Raw genomic sequence first — 21,190 nt, 5'->3', positions numbered from 1 at the left:
TAAATATCCTTTTTTTTTTTCTGGCGTTTTATATGTTTCCTTTACCAAATACAAGCCTCTGAGTTAGGGACGATATCTGGCTTATTCACTCCTGCACCCCCACCCCCCACCTAGAGCAACAAGAAGTACTCACTAGGCAGTTGATTAGGTGGATTGATGCATAAATGAACTAAAGGTTCAGAAACTGACTTGATTACAATGTCCATGTTTCATTAAACATAAATTTAAAACACTAGTATTTTCTCATGCTTCTTTTGGGTACAGTACACAGACATTCCTAACATTAGGTAGTCGCAATGAATAACGGCATTCAGCTATCAGTCTAATGAAAGTTCTGAGTATGTCTATGCCTGCACTGCTACATTCCAGTCCATACACTGGGTCATTTCTCTGCATTAAAACCTGTTAAACATGAAGGACACGGGCTTCAGAGTCCAACAGACTTGAATTTTATTCCCAGTCTTGACATTTGAAGTTGTGCTGCTTTGAACAAGTTACTAGATTTGTATGGGCCTCAGTTTCCTCTTCTATAAAAATGAAATGATATTAATATCTGCCAGATGGGATTATTTGGGGATCAGAAGAAATGATATATGCACAGTATATGATACACAGCATGTACCTACTTGACTTTGATGGTTACAGTTATCTGGGTAACTACAGCAATAAATAAAGCCACAACAATTATTTATTGGGCACCTCCTGTGTGCTGGCTATTTTATATGTTACATTATTTAACTTTGATCATATTCCTATAAATTAAATGATACTATTATTTTCAATTTAAAGTGGTTAGGGAACTTTTGAAAAAGCCACAAAACCTATAAAAACAAACTCTAGAACCTGGCCCTCTCCCACCACCCCATCCCATTTCTCTTCATCTTACTATTACATATTTTCTCATCCCACTAACCTCCAAGTTTTGAGTCTCAATTTTTGGTTGCCTCATTCATCTTCGTGTATCCCCAGCACCAGGCCAGTGTTGATACGTAATAAGGGTTTAACACCATCATTTCCTCTTACCAAATACCATCCAGTACTAATCATGATAGAAACAGCACGATAGGTCAAAGTTAAGCACATGTAGCAATCTTACAATAGCAATTAATCTATACAAAGAACTAAGCGTGTGCCGAGCACTTTACTAAATGTTTTAAAAGTATTTGTTCACTCCATCTCCCCAGTAATCCTATAAGGTGGGTACTATAAAACCCTGTATCACTGATAAAGGAATTGAGCCTCAGAAAGATGGAGCACAGTGAGTTTGTGACAGAGGAAGTCCTTGAAACAAGGCAGTCAGATCCCAAACCCATGCTCTTAGTACTCAGCAATACTGCTTCTCCAGGGGTTTTGTGTTCTGTGGCCTCACTATACAGTAACATAAAAGTACAGATGCCTCCTGCTACGTTGATGTCAGAAGCAGCTCTGGTCTTTATCCTGATCTTTTTAGTAGTTTTCCTTAGTCGTCAGACTGTTACAGCTGCTAAAATAAAGTCCTAATTATTTCCTCTATTATGGCTAGTGAGAACAATCCAACATGGAATTAATATCTTCCTCCAAGTATTTATGGCCAGTTAGCATTTTGTTGCCTTTTATTCTGTCCATAAGAGTGCAGATAATGAGCTGCTTCTGAGAAATGAAATAGCTTGAGCATTTCATAATGTGGTGACTGTGATTTGAGTCATTAAGCTATTATACCAGCTTGGTTTCCAAAAGGAAGGTTTGCTTTATTTGTGACCTCCAGAATAAAACGGTAGGGATGGGTTAGAAATCCTCTCTTACTAACCATTTAGCAAATCAAGGCATTAAAACTTTTACCAAAAGTCCTTTAACAAAAAATTTTAGAGGTGATAGCCTTAGATTGGATAGCTTTTTATCTCCTTTATTTTTTTTTCTCTCCATGGGGAATAAGGCTGAAAAAACCTCAGTGAAATATATATATATATATATGTTTTTTTTTTACTTATGCTACAAAATAAATATAGATTTTCTTCAGTGTACTCTGAGATCTTCCCCAATAGCCTTGTAGACAAAGGTACTTTTCTAGTTATCTGGAAGTCAGAGGTACAACTAATGGCTCACTACTTTCTCTGTTTTCCCTTCCAGGATGAGTATTAATGTAGAGTTAGGGTCAAGGACTCAGTGAAAGAATGCCTATGAATCCTTGACATGAAAGTGTACAATTTACTGGGGTAATCACTTCCCAGATCATGAAGAATTTAGCTTCCTCAATCCAGCAGAGAGCTTGTGGACAGAGTAAGTCTAGGGTGGCTTTTAGTCTCTGGGAACCATAGAAGCTAGGTGGCCTCCTCACTTCCACTAAGGTATTACATCTATGGCTAACTGACAGTCTAATCTCATAGTGGTTGTTCTTTCTCTAGTCTGCAACCAAACTCCAGCTATATAATTCTGAAAAAGAAGAGAATTTCAAAACACTATACCCCAAATTATAAACTATAGCGCATACTGCTTTTCCTTGAACTTGGGGGTTCAAAAACATGAAACAAAAATAACTTTCTGCATTTAAATTGTAAAGTAGAAAATCCTTCAAGGATAAAGGATGAAAGTAGAGGTGATAATATTAATTTAAACCTAAGGAATACACTACATGTGCTGTATGTATAGAAATGTCTACAGGCTAGCCAAAAACAGTGCATAAATCCCCATTGTGGAGCTTGTTTAAGACTGAGAAAGTCATACTCATTTATTTATGAACAGTGACTATGACAGTTTCTCTAGGGGGAGAGAAATGACTATTAGAAGTTCCTTTTACGAGCCTTGGAAATTTGGGCTCTCCATTCTTCTTCCATCAAGATTTTTAGTACTTGCTTTCCCTAAGGGTCTTTTGTATCCATCTACCTGGACAGATACTGCATTTTCTCAGACTCTGGGGAGGTGACTGAGATCATGGGCTTTGAATTCAATTCTGAGCCCAAAACCAACCAGCAAGTTATCTACTTCCCTAATGCTTCAGTGTTCTCAATTATAAAATAGAAGTAACAGTAGCTTGCTTCACAGGGTTATTTAATGCAGATAATTCAGGGTGTGACATATAGAAAGAACTTGATACATGTTAGTACTCCTACTGCTAACACTACTAAAATTCTCTCAATTAAACACTGCTCATTTATATTTGCTTTGAAAAGGTCATTGTTTAGTTAAAACTCTGCCATGAATTAACTCCTTACAAAGACTATCTAATCTAACTGCATTTTGCCCATTTGCCAAGCAAGTTGTCAGTAAAAGCTGCCAACAAAATGCACTGATTTCATGAAATCGGAATGTTACAAAAGTTACTCCAAATGTAACTGGAAAAAAATTTTATCTTTAATGTTGAGGACAGTCTGCACTGTTTGAAGGTTAGATTTATGGAAGTCCCTTCTGTTTTCTTTAGTTTGAACATAAGACAAACAGAAGAAAAAAATGTTGCTGAGATATATATGTCCAAATATATACACACATACATATATGTACACACATACATATACCTCTAAACTGATACATATGCATATTTATACCTATAAATGGAGAGATACACCTATATACAACAGTTACAATTTTAATTACCCACCAAGAAATACTTTGTTTAAAATAAAATAAAATAGAATAATTTAATTTAAATTAATTAAAAAGTGAAGATCTGGCTTCTTTCCATGATGACAGTATTCTTGTGACCCAGAGAGTTCACTCCCAGTGGAGTCAGGATCATGCAAGTGCCACCTCCGGATGTGCTATGTATAGCAGTGCTGTATATAGCTACGTTCACGAGCCTACAAGTAATGTTCTTCAATGAGTTTTAATGCTTCTTCCCTTTGCAGACAAAGCCCACTTCAATGGCACCATTGTACTCATTCCTGGGGTCTGCAATACAAGACCCATGTCTTTACTGGGAGTAGAGCTTTGAAACGCCTGGAATCACTGACCATTCATCTTTTCCCCAGCAGGCCTTTGACATCTTTGGTTTTGGTTCTGCCACGTCCAGCTATCATTTGACTAAAATCAATGAACATGAGGACAACTAGGGACCCATCTAGCTGGCATTGAAAGAGACTCCCTGACTACTGGAACATTATGAGTTAGTAATGTTTAAGAAAAAGAAGTTGGCCAGACTTTCTTCTCCTCTTTAAATGTTTTTCATCTAGGGGCACCTGGGTGGCTTAGTCAGTTGAGTGTCCGACTCTTGGTTTTGGCTCAAGTCATGATTTCAGAGTCCCTGGATCAAGCCCCTCAATGGGCTCCGTGCTCACTGGGGAGTCTCCTTGAGGATTCTCTTCCTCTCCCTCTGCCCCTCTCCCTGCTCTCTCTCTCAAATAAATATTAAAATAATATGTTTTTCATCTGAAAGACCAGCAAAACGTGGCAACAGAAAGAGTCCTGGATTATTTCCTAGGGCTCCTAAATACACACTGCCTCCATTTCTCAAGTTCAAAGAATGGCATGATCCTGATTCTACTTTTTAGATTTGGATTTGACTTACTTGCTGATGTCAGTCAGACAATGATGACTCCAAATAATCAGATGATTCCAGAAGCAGCAGCAACAATAATAGTAAGCCCTGGATTAATAGTTAGGAGTTTGGGTCTCTACTCTGTGCTTTACCATAACTGTGGGATGTTAGACACAATCTCTTTCTTCTCTGAGCCTCTCTCTTCTCATCCATTAAAAAAAAGGAGGTAAACTTTGAGCTGTCAGAAATTATTTCAAATATTTTTAATCTAAATAATTTTCCCTAATAGGGGAAAAATAATCAGCAAGAAATTTTTAAAAAGATTTTATTTATTTATTTGGAGAGAAAGAGAGGATGAGTGGAGGGTGAGGGGCAGAGGTAGAAGTAGACTCCCCGCTGAGCAGGGAGCCTGATGCGGGACTCGATCCCAGGATGCTGGGATCATGACCTGAGCCAAAGGCAGACACTTAACCAACTGAGCCACCCAAGAGACCCAATAAATTTATTTAAAAATTATTTACAGCTCTTTAGAGAGGATATATTTTATAAAACAGTATCATTGTATGTACTTTTTCCCCGAGAGGGGTAGGTAGATGAAGATGATTTTTCCTTCTTAGAAGACTAAGAAAATCTAGAGAGCAGGGTCTCATATTCTGGCTATGACGACGGATATTCTTAATAAAATTTCTGTTTTTCTGCTTGACAAAATGCAACTACTATCTCTATGAAAATGCATTAATTCAACTAGGAAATCTGAGTAAAAATTGATATTTTATTATTTGATAGACTACATTTCAGTGAAGGATGGCTACTTGATTATTTGCTTGTTTAATATCCTGTGGTAAAACTAGGAACAGAAGAAGGCAAAATTAATAAAACCCTTCCTGTCTAAATTCATTGTAAGCTAACATTATCCTTTGCCATTTTCCCAATGACAGAACATACATAGCAGGAGGTGGTTGAATTGCCTTCTGCTTCCTGCTGAATTTTTCTTTAAGAATGTGAATATTTAATCAGAAGTGACATGTTTCTGATCTAATGTTACATATGGGAGGTGTATGGGCATTTGAAGTCAAGGCCTCCCCCTCACATCAAAAGACAAACAGCTATTTTTAGATGGGTCAGCTATTACTGAAAGACTAAGTCATTCTTTCTATAAGAACTGGCCTAATAAAACCAGCATCAGTACATCTCCAGAGCCATTTATTTAACCAATGAGACTACAAAGTATAACAGCACAACTAAAAGATTATAAATTGTGCCACAAATAGCTTTGTCACTAAAATAATAAGTAAATTTTAAATGGTAGTCCTATATTTTATAGCAACAACCACATATTTCTCACCTTATATCAAAACCCTAAGCCATATGCTATATGGGATAAAGAAATATATCCCAAATACGTCCCATGATGGCTAAACAATGACGGGGAGGAGGGTTTTGCTGACATGAAAACATGTTTATGATATATCCATTGTTATAGAAAAAAATTCAAATCACAAAATAGTTTGTATAATGTAAATCTGCTTTTATAAAAAACTCCCTATATGCTTTTTTACTAGAAAAGTATCTGGAAGACTATAAAGCAAGGTACAGGTAGTGGTTATCTCTGGGTGGTAGAATTAAGGGTAATTTTATTTTCGTAACTGCATTTTCTAATTTTTTTTTTAATTTTCTTATGTTATGTTAGTCACCATACAATACATCATTAGTTTTTGATGTAGTGATCCATGATCCATTGTTTTCCTATAACACCCAGTGCTCCATGCAGTACATGCCCTCCTTAATACCCATCACCGGGCTCACCCATCCCCCCACCCCTCTAGAACCCTCAGTTTGTTTCTCAGAGTCCATAGTCTCTCATGTTTTGTCTCTCTCTCCGATCTCTCCCCTCATTTTTCCCTTCCTTCTCCTAATGTCCTCCATGCTCTTCCTTATGTTCCACAAATAAGTGAAACCATATGATCATTGACTTTCTCTGCTTGACTTATTTCACTTAGCATCATCTCCTCCAGTCCCATCCATGTTGATGCAAAAGTTGGGTATTCATCCTTTCTGATGGCTGAGTAATATTCCATTGTATTTATGAACCACATCTTCTTTATCCATTCGTCTCTTGAAGGGCCTCTCAGCTCTTTCCACAGTTTGGCTATTGCAGACATTGCTGCTATGAACACTGGGGTGCCTATGGCCCTTCTTTTCACTACATCTGTGTCTTTGGGGTAAATACCCAGTAGTGCAATTGCTGGGTCATAGGGTAGCTCTATTTTTAAATTTTTGAGGCACCTCCACACTGTTTTCCAAAGTGGCTATACCGACTTGCATTCCCACCAACAGTATAAGAGGGTTCCCCTTTCTCCACAACCTCTCCAACATTTGTTGTTCCTTTCCCTGTCCATTTTTGCCATTCTAACTGGTTAAGGTGGTATCTCAATGTGGTTTTGATTTGAATTTCCCTGATGGGTAATGATGATGAACATTTTTTCATGTGTCTGTTAGCCATTTGTATGTCTTCTTTTTAATAATAAATGTGCATCACCTCCTGATAGGAAAAGTGTTTTGTCTTAATTATGTTTATTGAAGAGTTTTTAATATGTGATAAAATGCTTATGATATAAATAATATGCAGTTCAATTTGGATTCAGATTCTAAATGTTAACAAAATGTACATTGCTATATTCAAAAAAGATGTCATCATTTGATAATTCAGGTTTTCTTGTATACCAAAATGTAATGATTTTGTTTTTTTTAATTTTATTTATTTATTTGATAGAGAGAGACACAGTGAGAGAGTGAACACAAGCAGGGGGAATGGCAAAGGGAGAAGCAGGCTTCCCGCCGAGCAGGGAGCCCGATGTGGGGCTTGATCCCAGGACCCTGGGATCATGACCTGAGCCGAAGGCAAACGCTTAAAGACTGAGCTACCCAGGCGCCCTGATTTTGTTTTCTTAATCAGATTTTTTCAAGTAGATAAATATAATTGCTAAAGAACTGAAATATCATGATAAATACTGCTGTATGCATAATGAGATGGGAGTATATATACTTAGAAATATATGTGCCATATCTTAGCAAAATCATAGGCTATGGGATTTGGGGAGCTAGAAAAAAATTTAGAAAAAACAAACGAGTAATTATAAGAATCATTAATTGTAAGACAAGGCCTCCTAATTTTCTGCCTACTGTAAATATTCATTTACTGTTGAAATCTAACACATATCTCCTATTTCAAGTAAATAACAGTCTAAATTCTATCTATGTAACATTCTTTATAATGTCAATATCAGATTAAACCTGATTTTTACCTGCTAGGTCTTTAGTTGGATTCATTAACAAAAATCCTACATTTTCTATATCATTTTCCCTTGAAGTGTTCTGAAAATCATTTGATTGGACCAATTTTATTTGTGAACAATATGTAGTTAATCTGTTTGAAATATTTCCTTTGTAAATTGCTAGGAATTCTTCTGCCTCATCAACTGGAAAGTCGTTTGTCACCATTTATCCAGCTGGGTTACTCCTGAGAAAATATTCTGCCTCCTCCAGCTATATCTCCTGACAGAAATCTCTAAATAGCATTGTTAAAGACAAGAGGTATTTGATTTTACGATCAAATTGGTGTAATTGAGCTATCAACTAGTCAAGAGTGAAGGTGAGAATCTACATTCAAAGATTTCATTATTCTTTAGCCACAAACCATAAATTTAAGTATCAAAAAGGCATTATTCATAACTTTGGTTAATTATTCCTATATCCCATAGATCTTTTTTTTTAAGATTTTATTTATTTATTTATTTATTTATTTATTTATTTATTTGCCAGAGAGAGAGAGCAAGTGAGAGTACAAGCAGGGGGGAGTGGCAGGAAGGAGTAGAAGCAGGCGCCCCTGCTTCTTGAGCAAGAAGCCCAATGCGGGACTCGATCCCAGGACCCTGGTATCATGACCTGAGCCGAAGGCAGACACTTAACTGACTGAGCCACCCAGGTAACCGTGTATCCCATAGATCTTATAAATAAGTTGAGAAACTAGACACACAATGAAACATGATGAGGAAAAGGAAAGCCTTTTTAAGAAACTGCACAATACTGGATTAAATAATTACCATGTGCATGCTACAAGCAAGGCCTGGGTTGGGGCTCCAAGGAAGATTTTACAGGTGGTCATGCCACTTGGGTCTCAAGCCAGGCATCCATTTTCCTTGCTTCAGATTGTGTGCTGCCAAATGCAGTGGCTAGGGTTAACTGACTCCAGTACACATTTTCTTTAGTGGTTCCCTTTTTCATTCTAGATATGCCTGGGCTAGACATTTCCCATTCTCTTCAATCCACTTGCTCACTCTTCTGGTTCTACACAACAGACCTAGTATCTTATTTCGCTGAATTGTGAAAAGACAACTGAAGTGAAATTCTACAATATAAAATGGCTGACTTGATATGTGAAGCTTTCCCTTTGCCAGCCTTCAAATATCCCCACATTCATTCATTCATTAAATAGTAACACTGAACACCTATTATCTACTACTCCAAATATATAATTTCATTTTCTAGTCTGATGTTAGATTATATATTCTTTTAGATTAGTTAATTATTGATTCAGAGGATGACTGGGTTGTAAAAACATTGGTATCATCTAATTTACCCCTCTGATTTATATACAAGGAAATTAAAACCTGGATAAGATACTCAAGATTCAAAAAGAAGTTTGTTATAAAAGTCCAAACTAAAACCTAAGTTTCATTATCATTATGCTTTGTTAAGGAAGTTGGTTGCATTGCCTACTTGTGTCCATTTATGTATCTGAGCAACATTAAAACTTTGTTCTCTGAACCTCTAATACAATTATCAACCAGAAGAGCACTGGGATAATGGGGAGTAAGCTGCTAATCTGCGCTTTTGTGATGGGGAAACAAAAATCCAATCAGAATGAAAACCATTAAAACCTAGCCTATAACAGTAGCACCTAAAATAATCCATATTTCTAAATCTCAGTCTCCATTTCCTGAGCTCCTCAGAGCCACTATACCTTAATGCAAGTTTGCTGAGTGGCTGCTATATTGCTATCCTCAAAACTTTTGCTATCCAAACACAATATATCAGCATGAATGTACTCAGAGCTCCTGCTGTGTACACTCAGACACAAAGGGAGGAGGATACGCCACTCATGCAGGAGGACAACTAATTTCATAAGGAGGTTATCAAGGTTTTAACTGAAGGGCTTTGACCACTCCTTCCTGGGTTATGACTTAGCCTCGTTGTCTATGGTCATGGATCCCACCCTCTGAGCCACACATCCTTTGAAATGAGGTGACCTCATTTTCAGACACAGCTCCTGAAAGTAGATGTCATGTATAGAAGATTATCTACCTCCAAGAGATTAGAAATATCATTTCTCGGCTACAGACTCTTAAATCTTGAATGATATTTCCTGGATATTAGAATCAGGTATTCCTAGGTCTCTGAAACATAACATTTTTCCTTTTCCAAATTTTATCATAAAACTTTTCAAACCTACAGACAAATTGAAAGAACAGCAAAATGAACACCTGTATGACAATGACAAAATTAAACAAGCATTGGGGCGCCTACGTGGTTCAGTAGGTTAAGGGACTGATTCTTGATTTCGGCTCAGGCCATGATCTCTTGTGAGATCGAGCCCTGTGCTGGGCTCTGCACTAGGCGTAGAGCCTGCTTAAGGTTCTCTTTCTCCCTCTCCCTCTGCCCATCCCCCCCTTCTCCTTTTCTAAAACAAAAAGAAAAATTAAACAAGCATTAATATTTTGCATACTACTTTCTCCTTCTTATGTTTTAGTACCTGAACATTTCACTAAAGTAAGCCCTACAAAAGAAGCTTTCCCAGATCCTCTGAATGTTCTCTTCCTGCCAATGTGTGTGGATCTCAATGGGAGAGGAGTTTAAGGGTAAGTAGGAAAAGAGACTTTATGAAATCAACCTTAGCAATGGTAATTTTAATTGAATTCCTTTTACTTATACACTGCAAATGAACCTGGAGTTGAGAAGAGAATATGTGGTCTGCATTAAATTTCTAGCCATGGAACAAACATTCTATGATCAATCAGTAAAAACTGGAATAGGATACTTGTAAATTTCCTGAAAAACCTTGTTATCAATTTCAAAGTCAGAATTAACAATACACCTGATAGAATGATTACAATTCATGCACCTTCTCTGTCTAGTAGTGTTAATTTCGTACATGTCAGATGTGTTCAAATCCTTTGTTGGAAGAGGGTATAGGAGAGCGATGATTTCCTATTGTGAATTTGAGTTACAGCAGTGTCATATAGTCAGTCTTAATGATAAGAATGAACAGTCATCAATGTTTTTGTCTGATTATGTAATTATATAACGAAGCCATATTTATCATCTATATTGGTCTTCTCTTTTCTTCTCAATTCCAAAGACATCCTGATTGTTGACTTTCCCATCCATTCAACTTTGCATATATGAATTTAGAATTGACAAACTTCACTGAACATATTTATGGTGTAGGTGCTTTGTCAGTGCTGGGTATACCAAGGAGAATACAACTTGTTCTCTGCTTTCAAGGTGGGTGTTCCACGGAAATGGGAAGAGCTCAGGGTAATTTCTGCATGACTGCTGTGCAGATTAAATGATTTGCTGAGCAAATGCCTCCAGCACTGGTTCTAGTGTTTAGCCAAAACTTACCACTTGTCAGTCCTCCCCCTCATTCACTGCCGAGTGGGTGTTATTTCTACGCCTCCTTCTGCCTTCTTCAGGATTCTGACCACTCTCTGTGCTTAACTCTTAAAAAGTGTGAACTACAGCCTCTTTTGAACCCCCATCTCCCACACAGCCTGCATGGTCACCCTCTTATCAAGGTCTTTGAGATTCTAAATGTTTTATAGTTCATTCCAAGTGGTAACTTTAGCACAATGTATCCGCTAACACAATTCTTTCCATCAGTGCTCTCAAAGTCTACCACTTTGGTGGAATCTTTGCCGACACTGACAATTTCTCTCTCTGCTGTTTGTCTATTTTCTAAGACATGCATGTAAGCCTGCCCATATCCAATCTATCTCCTTACCTCCAGTGGCTGACAGAGTACACACATGCTTTCTCCGCGCCCACTCTCACCCACTTTCCCTTGAGAGCCAAATGCCACTCTCTCTAAAAATATGATCAGCAAAGAAGCTGGTTCATAAGCACCTAAGACAATGTGCCAGTCACACACACTGAATATATCAGACAATGAAAACAAGACATGACAGATAAGAAAAATGTGGAAGTGAGAAGCATCCCAGTGGCTCTGAACTTGGATCTGAGTTCAATTCTCATCTTTGTAGCTTACTTGCTTTGTGATTTTAAATGTCAACCTCAGTTTCCTCATTTGAAAATAAAGATCATAACAGTTTAACTTAGGAAGTTGTTGTAAGGATTAACTGTAACAATGCATGGAAAAAATTTAAGTCAATATCTGACCCTTATCCCCTAATGAATGAATAATACTATTGTTACTACCATCATTATTATAAGATAACCACACATGTGTGTAAAACAGAACTGATCAGAGATATTTGAATGTTTTAGAATTTAGAGTTTCTTCGCAATAACACAGAGGAATACTTTATACTATAATAATGTAATTTTTCAGAGTAAGATAGATATCTTTTTTCTCCATTTTCTTTTAGGAAACCATCTATTGCTTCAAATACAAAATAATCTTTAAAAGAAGAAACTGTCTTATTTTACAATTCATCCTCACCTTAACAGCAGAGCATCACAATTACTTTCCGACATAACAGTACATTGAATAGTGTAAATTTATTAATAAACATGGGATAACAAATTTATTTATTTGCAAGTCTGATTGCTCCTTGGAGGGTAAGAAGGCACAAAAGCTTTCCTGTCATCAAAGGACCAGACCCAATTCACATAGCTTAGGAGCAATTTATGAAACAGAGCATCTGCCACGCTCAAACAAGTCTTCAGCATTCAATTTTTTTTTCCATTTTAAGGAAGCCTTATATCTCAGCTATTTTGTTTATCCTTACTCCTTAAACAAAGTAGCTTTAGGATCAGCAGCTGATATTAGAAGATAATTCAGAAAAACTTATTCTTAGCTAGGGCTAAGTCCCTTTGTAAACATGTTCCCCTAAGCTTTCAGATGTCTACTGGATAGGAGATTTAACTGCTTATGACAGAATTGAAGGAGGAATAAGGAAAACAGCACAGAATTTCCCTCCAATAAAAATCAATAACTATTTCATTCAGGAAAAGTTCAATTTTGAAATGGACACTACAAACCTGAGGCCATAAAGAACCGTCCCATCTGGATGCAGGCGGATCATGCGGTTCTTGACGGTCACTCCGTGTACAAATGACTTCTTATCATTCAGGAAGTAGGTATCAGGCACCCAGAGCTGATCTGCCACTCTATTGTCCAGAGTCAAGTTTAAAGGTATTACATTATAGGACAGTCTCTTATCTCTCCAGGCTTGCTGGAAGTACATTGTCAAGGTATAATCCTGTAAATATGAAAAGAATATGGTTATTTTGTACCCAAATAGACTTGGGAGATAGGCAAACACTTTAGTATTCATAAGAAAAGAAAATATATACAACCACACACTAGAAATGTATACTATTCACATATAGGCAAATATTAATTTATTAAACCCTTTCTTACTGAACACCCACTATGTGTCTGTCAGGCACCATGGCAGGCACTGTAAATATGGAAATGAGGAGAGCATATCCTAGTGAAATTTACTACATATTATCCAGGAAGAAAGACAGTAAGGAATAATTAGTGAACTAACTAGTCTTTCCCAAAGTGGGGTACTTATAATTGTTTTAGGTGGGATACAAATACAATTGTAAAAAAGCGGTTAATTTGTTATAGTAGTAATTGTCAGAGTTTGTCAAGGAGAATCCTAACCAGTCTAATCAAGGTGGATTTCCCAGGAGAGGTGACATTTACACTGAGACTTATGTAGCTTCTTACCTAAACAATATTAGCTCAGTCAGTATTTCATGAGAATTTTAATCCCAGGATTCTGAATCATCAGGAGGCTCTTAGCTTTTGAGAAACAATGAGTCGTTACAAAGAGAGCACTGGCCTTGGGGTCCCAGATCTGGCATTTCTCAATTGTTTATAGCATGTAAATTTATACAACTTCTTTTGCTTAAGTTCCATTAACTATAAATGGGACTTCTAATACATACCTGATCTAAGCAGAAGATTGTTATGACAAACGTACAACTCAAATGCAATTTGTAAATTACAAAAAGCTATATATTATGAATAAAGCATTTACATATATATTGCGACATGTTTTATCCATTAGAGGCCTATGGGTACAATGTAATTGCTCCTTCACCCTCATTTGAATGACTTAATGAAAGACCAAATATTCATTTCAAAAGATAATTACCATTCTATTTTAAAATCAGTTCACAATGCTCTACTTGAGGGCTTTTGAAAAAACCAGAATCATGTATTAATCATCTCTGCAACCTGAGAGCTAGCACAGTCCTAGGCACAAATAGTGAATGAATGAATGAATGAATGAATGAATATCCAATAAGGTACATCTACTGGATTTCTGTACGTATCTGCATACTTTTGTATAAGATACACAACTCAATCTCTGTGAAGTCCCTAAGTTTTTCCAACCCTTATTGAGATTTATACATCCTAACTTGGTTATATAATTCTAAAATATAACTTGTAAAATATTACCTGCTAAAAACATTGAACAGTTTTAATAGGAAAAGTATACACAAACAAGGAATCATGGAACACTACATCAAAAACTAATGATGTAATGTATGGTGATTACATAATATGATAAAATAAATTTAAAAATTTGATTATTATCTCTATTAGAAGATAAAGTTATTTATGCTTCTTTGATCATAAACCCCGTTAAGATTTCGGGGAGATAATACTGCTTGGAAGGTGCTGGAATTTATCAGTCAGCTGAGATGTGTTTGGACACAGAAACTGTATTCTCTTTGGGGCTAAATAAATGGTATCACTGTGATAACCAGAACCGTATGTTAATTCCTGTTATTTGTCAGCAAGGCAGAGCCTGCTAAGAAATGTACCCAGACAGACCCTAGTAAGTCTGCTGTCACATCAATTTTCATTTCATTTATTTTTAAATGACACATCAAATGACACTGTCAAGAGTAGAAGAAACTCCTGAATCTAAATAAATGTTATTGGACTTAAGAAGAAAGAGTGGTTCTGTGTTCCATCCTCTCTCCCAAGCCTCCATCCACCCAAGATAAATCCATTGACCATTCACATAAAAAAGTAAATCCTTTACATTTAACAACCCCACATTTGGGAAGTTGTCTCACAAATGGTTTATTCAAACTGAAAAAACAAAAACAAACAAAAATAAAAACAAATAAATAACTTCTGGATGCTTCTCAATCCATGGCATTACCATGCAAGAAAGACTTAGATAATCATAACTAAAACCAATTGACTTTGAATGTTGAAAAAGATGCAGTAAGCCCACGACAGGCTATTTTTCTCACTAATTACAATGAAATATCTTGGAAATAATTTAAAAAAAAAGAAAAAAAAAACCTACCTAAGGACTATGCAAAGTAAGAATAGTATGTAGATTGGGGAGGGAATCAAAATGTGAAGAAAGACCATTCCATTGGTGAGTTTATTGTTTTATTTTTTTCTCCCTCTTTTATCTCATTAAACACAAACACACAAAAAACCCAAAACAAATAAATGGAGAGATATACCATGTTCCTGGATTTGAAAAGTATTGTTAAGATGTCAATCTCCCCAAACTAATCTATAGATAAAAGAACAAACTCTTGATATATGCAACATCATCAATATTTTTCAAATACAGAATATTAAGTAAAAGAAGCCAGATTCAAAAGGATACATATTATAGGACTCCATTTATACAACATTCTATAAAAGGTAAAACTATAGGGACAAAGAACATATTAGTAGTTCCCTGGGATTCAAGATGGGGAAAAGTTTGACTACAAAAGGCCAACATAAGGGAATGATTTGGGATAGTAGAATTTTCCTGCATCCTAATTGCAGTGGTGGTTACATGACTAGGCATTTGTCAAAAGTCATGGAACTGTACACCAGAATGAGTGTATTTTTTATGTAAGTAAATTTAAAAAGATGAAATTTAAAACTGCTTAAAGAAAACATAGTCTGTAGGGTCAGACACACCCAGGTTCATATCCTAGAAATTTTCATTTCTGTTGTGACCTTGGGTGAATCCTCTCATATTTCTGCACCTGCTTTCAACTCGGAAGAATAACTAAAGTTAATTAACTTAGAAATTGGGGTAAACAAAACTGCTTTGACATCTGTGGGGAAAAGCAGACTAATGCTACAAAATAAGTCTCTTCTGTGCATACTGGGGGGGGGACAAACAGTCCCATCAGGATGGGCTGAAAAGACTCCCACTAAACAGTTATAAGCTAACAATTCCTCACTGGTGTGATAAAGCAGCTGGACTAGGCAGCCCCTAAGGCTGCTTCTAGGAATAAAATAATTCTATTCTGAGAAATGTTTTACTAACTTTGTGTTCAAATGCATGTTGTCACTTTAAAATCTTTTAAATGTCTAAAATATTTCTTATATTTGTTTTTTGCTATCTTTGTAATTTGTTTTCTAATAACCAAGATTCAAGTTTTTCCTGTTTTTTTTGGCTTAGTCTTCTAGAAAATTATCATATGAAATAATTTCCATGTATTATTAACTGTTTTAAGTTTATTATTTTGCAAATTGCCTATTCATGCTCTTTGAACATTTTTCTGCTTGAGTGTTTACTGCTTGCTATTAGATATTTCAAGATAGATATATTTGCAGATATAGCTATAAGTAAATGATATAGGCATAGATACAGATAAAACATTCTTACTTTGCTATTTTCTTTTAAATATCTTTTTATATTTATCTTACTTTGTATTTTGAAACACACTAGTACAGAGTTTCACACAGCTTCCTCTAAAATTAACATTTTGCAAAACCATGGAACAATATCAAACCAGGATAGTAACATTAATGTAATACTATTAACTCAACTATAGACATTATTAGAACACCACCCATTTGTTCACTAAGGTCCTTTTACTGTTCTAGGATCTAATCCAAGATACCACCTTGCACTTAGTTTTTATGCTCCTTAGCCTCCTTCAATCTGTGGCAGTTCCTCTTTGATGATGTTTATGCTTTCAAAGAATACCAGTCATTTATTTTGTTGAATGTCTCTCAGTTTGAGTTTGTCTGATGCATGCTTGTGATCAGATTGTTTATATTAGTTTGGGCAAGAATATCACCAAAGAAGCATTACATAAGGGGTACATGAATGATGTCCATATATCTCATTACTTGTGATATTAATCTTGAACAACTGATTAAGGTTGTATCTGCCAGGCTTCTTCACTGGGAAGTTAATGTTTTCCTTTGTAATAAATAAATCTCTTGGGGTAGACACTTTAGAACTGTCAAAGCAGTAAGATTATTAGGCTGCCTTCTATAATTACTATAATCATTTGCATGCTTTCCAAATTTCTATTTCTCTTCATTCACCTCAACCTGAATTGATGTATTCAATCCATTGACAATGCTTAACTATTAAAAGACAAACCAAAAGATGTAAATGCCAACATAAGCCATTTAATGTGTTTTATTATTACATAATGAGAACTATCTTCTTGAGGATCATTCTGTCTACCTCCTCCTTTCACAAACGAGTGGAATTGTTCTGGATCCTGCTCTCAGCTATAGACTTTCACTCTGTATGTACGGTGCAGTATCTTATCCTATCTCAAGCCTGCAGATTGCACTTTGTGGTCTATATTCATACATGTGCCTGATTTGCTGCTCCACTACAAAGCTTCAGCATTCTCTCTATCTTCATTTATCTCTATGGTTTTCCATATGCTTTTATGTTCTCTGGAGGCCTCACCCTTTCTAATCAGTGGAGCTTTCCCTTTCTTTCAGAGCACGGCTATGAATGTGAGAAAAATTATCAATGTAATTACATCATTTCCCATCCTTTTATGTCCTTTTTCTTAGTTTTTTGTTTGGGGTAACAGATAGTGGGGTAGGGGGCTGGTTTCACATGTGTTTACTCTGCCATCTGAGGACATAAAGACACCTAACAGTTAATTTTTCAATGACCAGGATTTAAGGCTTATTTTCATCAGTGATAGTGTATGGGTTGTTTAATTTGCTTTACTTATTGGAACTACATTCTCTAAGCTTGACAATAACTGCTCTTTCTGTGCGAAAATATTGAGCTTTGGTGATTAATCTTTTTTCTTGAGATCTTCTAGATAATAGTTTTGCCTCCTAAATTAGATATTTTCAGAGAAAGTTCTCTCTCTCTCTCTGCTTAGGCTTTCATATTTTTAAAAGAAAATAAAATTTTTAGCTTTATCTTAGTTACGTCTTGCTGAAATAATAACTGTGCCTAATCTATTATCATCTGTTATTTTCCTTTAATGTATTATACTAGGTCAAAATTGAGGTTTTAAGCTAAGAATCTGAGTTTCTGTCTTTTGTAAGACAGAGCTAATTTTTTTTAAGGCAGTAAAATCTGTGATTTAGGAACTATGAGCACAAGTTTAATTTAATTTAAATATAATGCAAGTTTCATGTCAATAAAACTCCATGACAGTTTGTTCAACATAGCACATTTATCACTTTTATTATCATTCTGGGCATAGTCTTTTAATTTGGGGCATGTTTAGAAAAGTTTTTCATTGTTTCTGTTTGGAAATTCCATTTTCAAAAAATGTCACACAAGAGTTTGAATTCAAAGATTAGGATGCCAAATTATTCCCCTAATTAATAACTTCTGTTTTTACCTCTTAATGAAAGAAAAGACTTTAGATCTGATGTTGAAGTTAATACTTAATTAAATACCATAGGAAGACACAGTAAGTACATAGTAAGTGCATTCTCAACATCTTAAGTTGTCACCTCCTTGAGAGCAAAGAATGTTTCTTATTCCTGTGTACATAGACAATATTGTGCATACTTTCTGGTAAACAGTAGAACTACCATTGCTGGTTAAATGGTACAGATTTCCTTGTGAATATGTGGGAATATGTATAGAGGTCTAAATTGTGTATATCTTTTGCTCTGATATTTACATTCCTAGAGATATTTGTAGAAAATAAGCAGTATGTTTTGACAACTTTATCTACAATTACCAAAAGTCTCTTCCTTTTCTGTCTCCAGGACTAAGAGTTTAGTTTAAATCACCATTTGTGAGTGACTATAATGCCACTGTTACCGTCTCATTGCTTATAACCCTTGCCTTCACAGAACAGTAGAAACATAAAGCAGTTCATGTCTCCCTTGGTTAATATCATCTGGATGCTTTTCACTGCACTTAGAATAAAACCCAAACTTACTACAATGGCCTTAAAGGTCCTACATGACCTGGACTCTGCATGCCTCTCAGATCTCACCTCCTACAACCTCATTTCTTCACTCACTTCAACTCACTAAGCTCATCTACTTAAGCCTTTTCTCTGTTTCACAAATACCCCTCAAGCTCCTACAGCCTTACAAACTTTGTCTTAACAATCGACTAACAGGAAAAGCTATGTACTTGAGTGTAACTGGCTCTTCCTTGGGACTCAGAGCTCAACTCAAAGATCAAACCTACTCAGTAGACCCTTCCCTGACCATCTTACTCTCAACCCCAGAAGTCCTATCACATATTCCATTTTTATTATGTTTATAACACCGACCATTTTTTTCAACTAGTCCTATTTATTTATTGGCTTACTTTATTTTTCATCTCTCCCAAGTAGAAGGTACATTCCATGAAAATACGAAGCCTTCTTGAACTTGTTTATCACTATGTTCTCATGTCTAAAAAAGAGTTTAGCAGAGTAGCAATACAAGAACTATCTATTGAAAGATGTGAAAGACTGAATGAAAGACAATGCACAGACATTTATCTCCCCAAAATACTTATTTCTCTATTAGCAAAAAAAAATTAATAAAGACCATCAGCATGGAACTGAATAACTACAATATAGTACAAACATATAATGGAATACATGCTAGAATTAAAAATAACGTAAAAATATTTATGGACATGAATAGATGTTCTTAAGATATTATTATGTATTATTGTTTTTTAAAGAATACTGCAAAACAATATGCACAATATGATCCCATTTTGAAATATATAAATACATATCAGAAAAGGTGTCTAAAAGAAAATATAAATATTAACAGTGCTATCTCTGTATCATAAGATGACAAGAGATTTTTAATTCTTTTTGTAATCTGGATTATTTTGTTTTATAAATATAAATTATTTCTTTTTTGCTTTTATTCAAATTCAGGCTAGTTAACATATAGTGAGTGTACTATTAATTTCGGGGTAGAATTTAGTGATTCATCAGTTACATATAACACCCAATCCTCATTATATCAAGTGCCCTCCTTAATATCCATCACCCAGTTACCCCAGCCCTTCCAGCAACCCTCAGTTTGTTTCCTTAACAATCTCTTATAGTTTGTTTCCCTCTCTGTTTTTATCCTATTTTATTTTTCCTTCTCTTCTCCTATGTTCATCTGTTTTGTTTCTTAAATTCCACCTGTGAGTGAATCCTATGGTATTTGTCTTTCTCTGACTTACTTCGCTTAGCATAATACCCTTTAGTTCCATCCACATCATTGCAAATGGCAAGAGTTCATTGTTTTTGATGGCTGAGTAATATTCCATTATATATATATATCACACTCACAACAAAAACTATATAAATAAATAATTCCTTGTTGAATTAAATTATAAAAATAGAATCTAATGTTAAAAATATGTCTTTAATTTCTGCATATTTTAGAGCTCAGCATAAAGGAAAAGGAAATATACTTACAGTCATAAATGAAAAATTCTCAGCCTTTTGGCTTGTTATTAACAAAACACACATCTCCTTTGTATTGATCAAGGGATTTTATCTAGAATCACACAAGAAGTAAGACCTTTAAGTGGTAAACCATTTTTCCATCCCAGGGAAATTCACAGCTAAGCCATCATTGAGAAGTGAAAATCCATCCCTAATTTTCCCCCTAAATACCAAAAGAGGAGATCCCAGATTCTTCCTCTGACAGTAATATCAGTCTTCTTCATACTAATCACTAGGAAATTTCATTTTATTATTAATGTAAAGGCTTCATATCTGTTCCTTGTTAAATATTCAGAGGAGATGAACACACACACACACACACACACACACACACACACACACACACACACACACACACACACCACCCTCTATACTGCAATGGGAGTTTGAGTCAATGGATTCTTCCAAAAAGCTTTCAAAGAGACTTCATTGTTTGTAAATTCCAAACTCCTCTTTGAGGTCTGTTCTACTCACTTCATCTCTCTGCATCTCTGTTTCCTCATCCAAAGTGAACAGAAATTAAGAGCTTCAGAGTTTTCAGTTTTGAGTTTCAGATGTTCTAGGATTCTGTGTCACTACATTTTTCTTCAACTAATCACTCTCCTGAACTTTTTGTTTCAACTAAACTTTTCTACCTCCCCAAAGCATCCTTACTTTCCACTTTGCTTATTCTTTTGCCCGTACTTCCCTGTCTGCCTTCCCAAATCTGACCCATTTATGAGGACTTTCCCACTTCTCCCTCTGCAACCATCCACGTTCATCCTCTGAATCCTTTAATGAAGTGGTTTGTAGCATCCTAAGCATTGTTGAATTGAACTGTTA

At 35.6% G+C, this 21,190-nt stretch overlaps 1 protein-coding gene across 3 annotated transcripts in view; it reads right to left on the bottom strand.

Annotated features, from left to right (window-relative positions):
- Window positions 1–21,190, bottom strand: part of GABRB2 (gamma-aminobutyric acid type A receptor subunit beta2) — a 234,635-nt gene that overhangs the window by 145,736 nt on the left and 67,709 nt on the right. For all 3 annotated transcript variants that reach the window (XM_028106609.1, XM_028106610.1, XM_028106611.2), the window contains exon 4: window positions 12,731–12,951. In XM_028106609.1, the coding sequence (XP_027962410.1) occupies window positions 12,731–12,951 (221 nt within the window). The remainder of the gene's footprint in view (window positions 1–12,730; window positions 12,952–21,190) is intronic.

The sequence above is a fragment of the Eumetopias jubatus genome, unplaced genomic scaffold (genome assembly GCF_037043125.1).
Source record: "Eumetopias jubatus isolate StellerSeaLion01/CBP00866 unplaced genomic scaffold, mEumJub1_p1.0 scaffold_5, whole genome shotgun sequence".
Taxonomy (NCBI): domain Eukaryota; kingdom Metazoa; phylum Chordata; class Mammalia; order Carnivora; family Otariidae; genus Eumetopias; species Eumetopias jubatus.
This window is presented reverse-complemented; position numbering and strand designations above follow the sequence as displayed.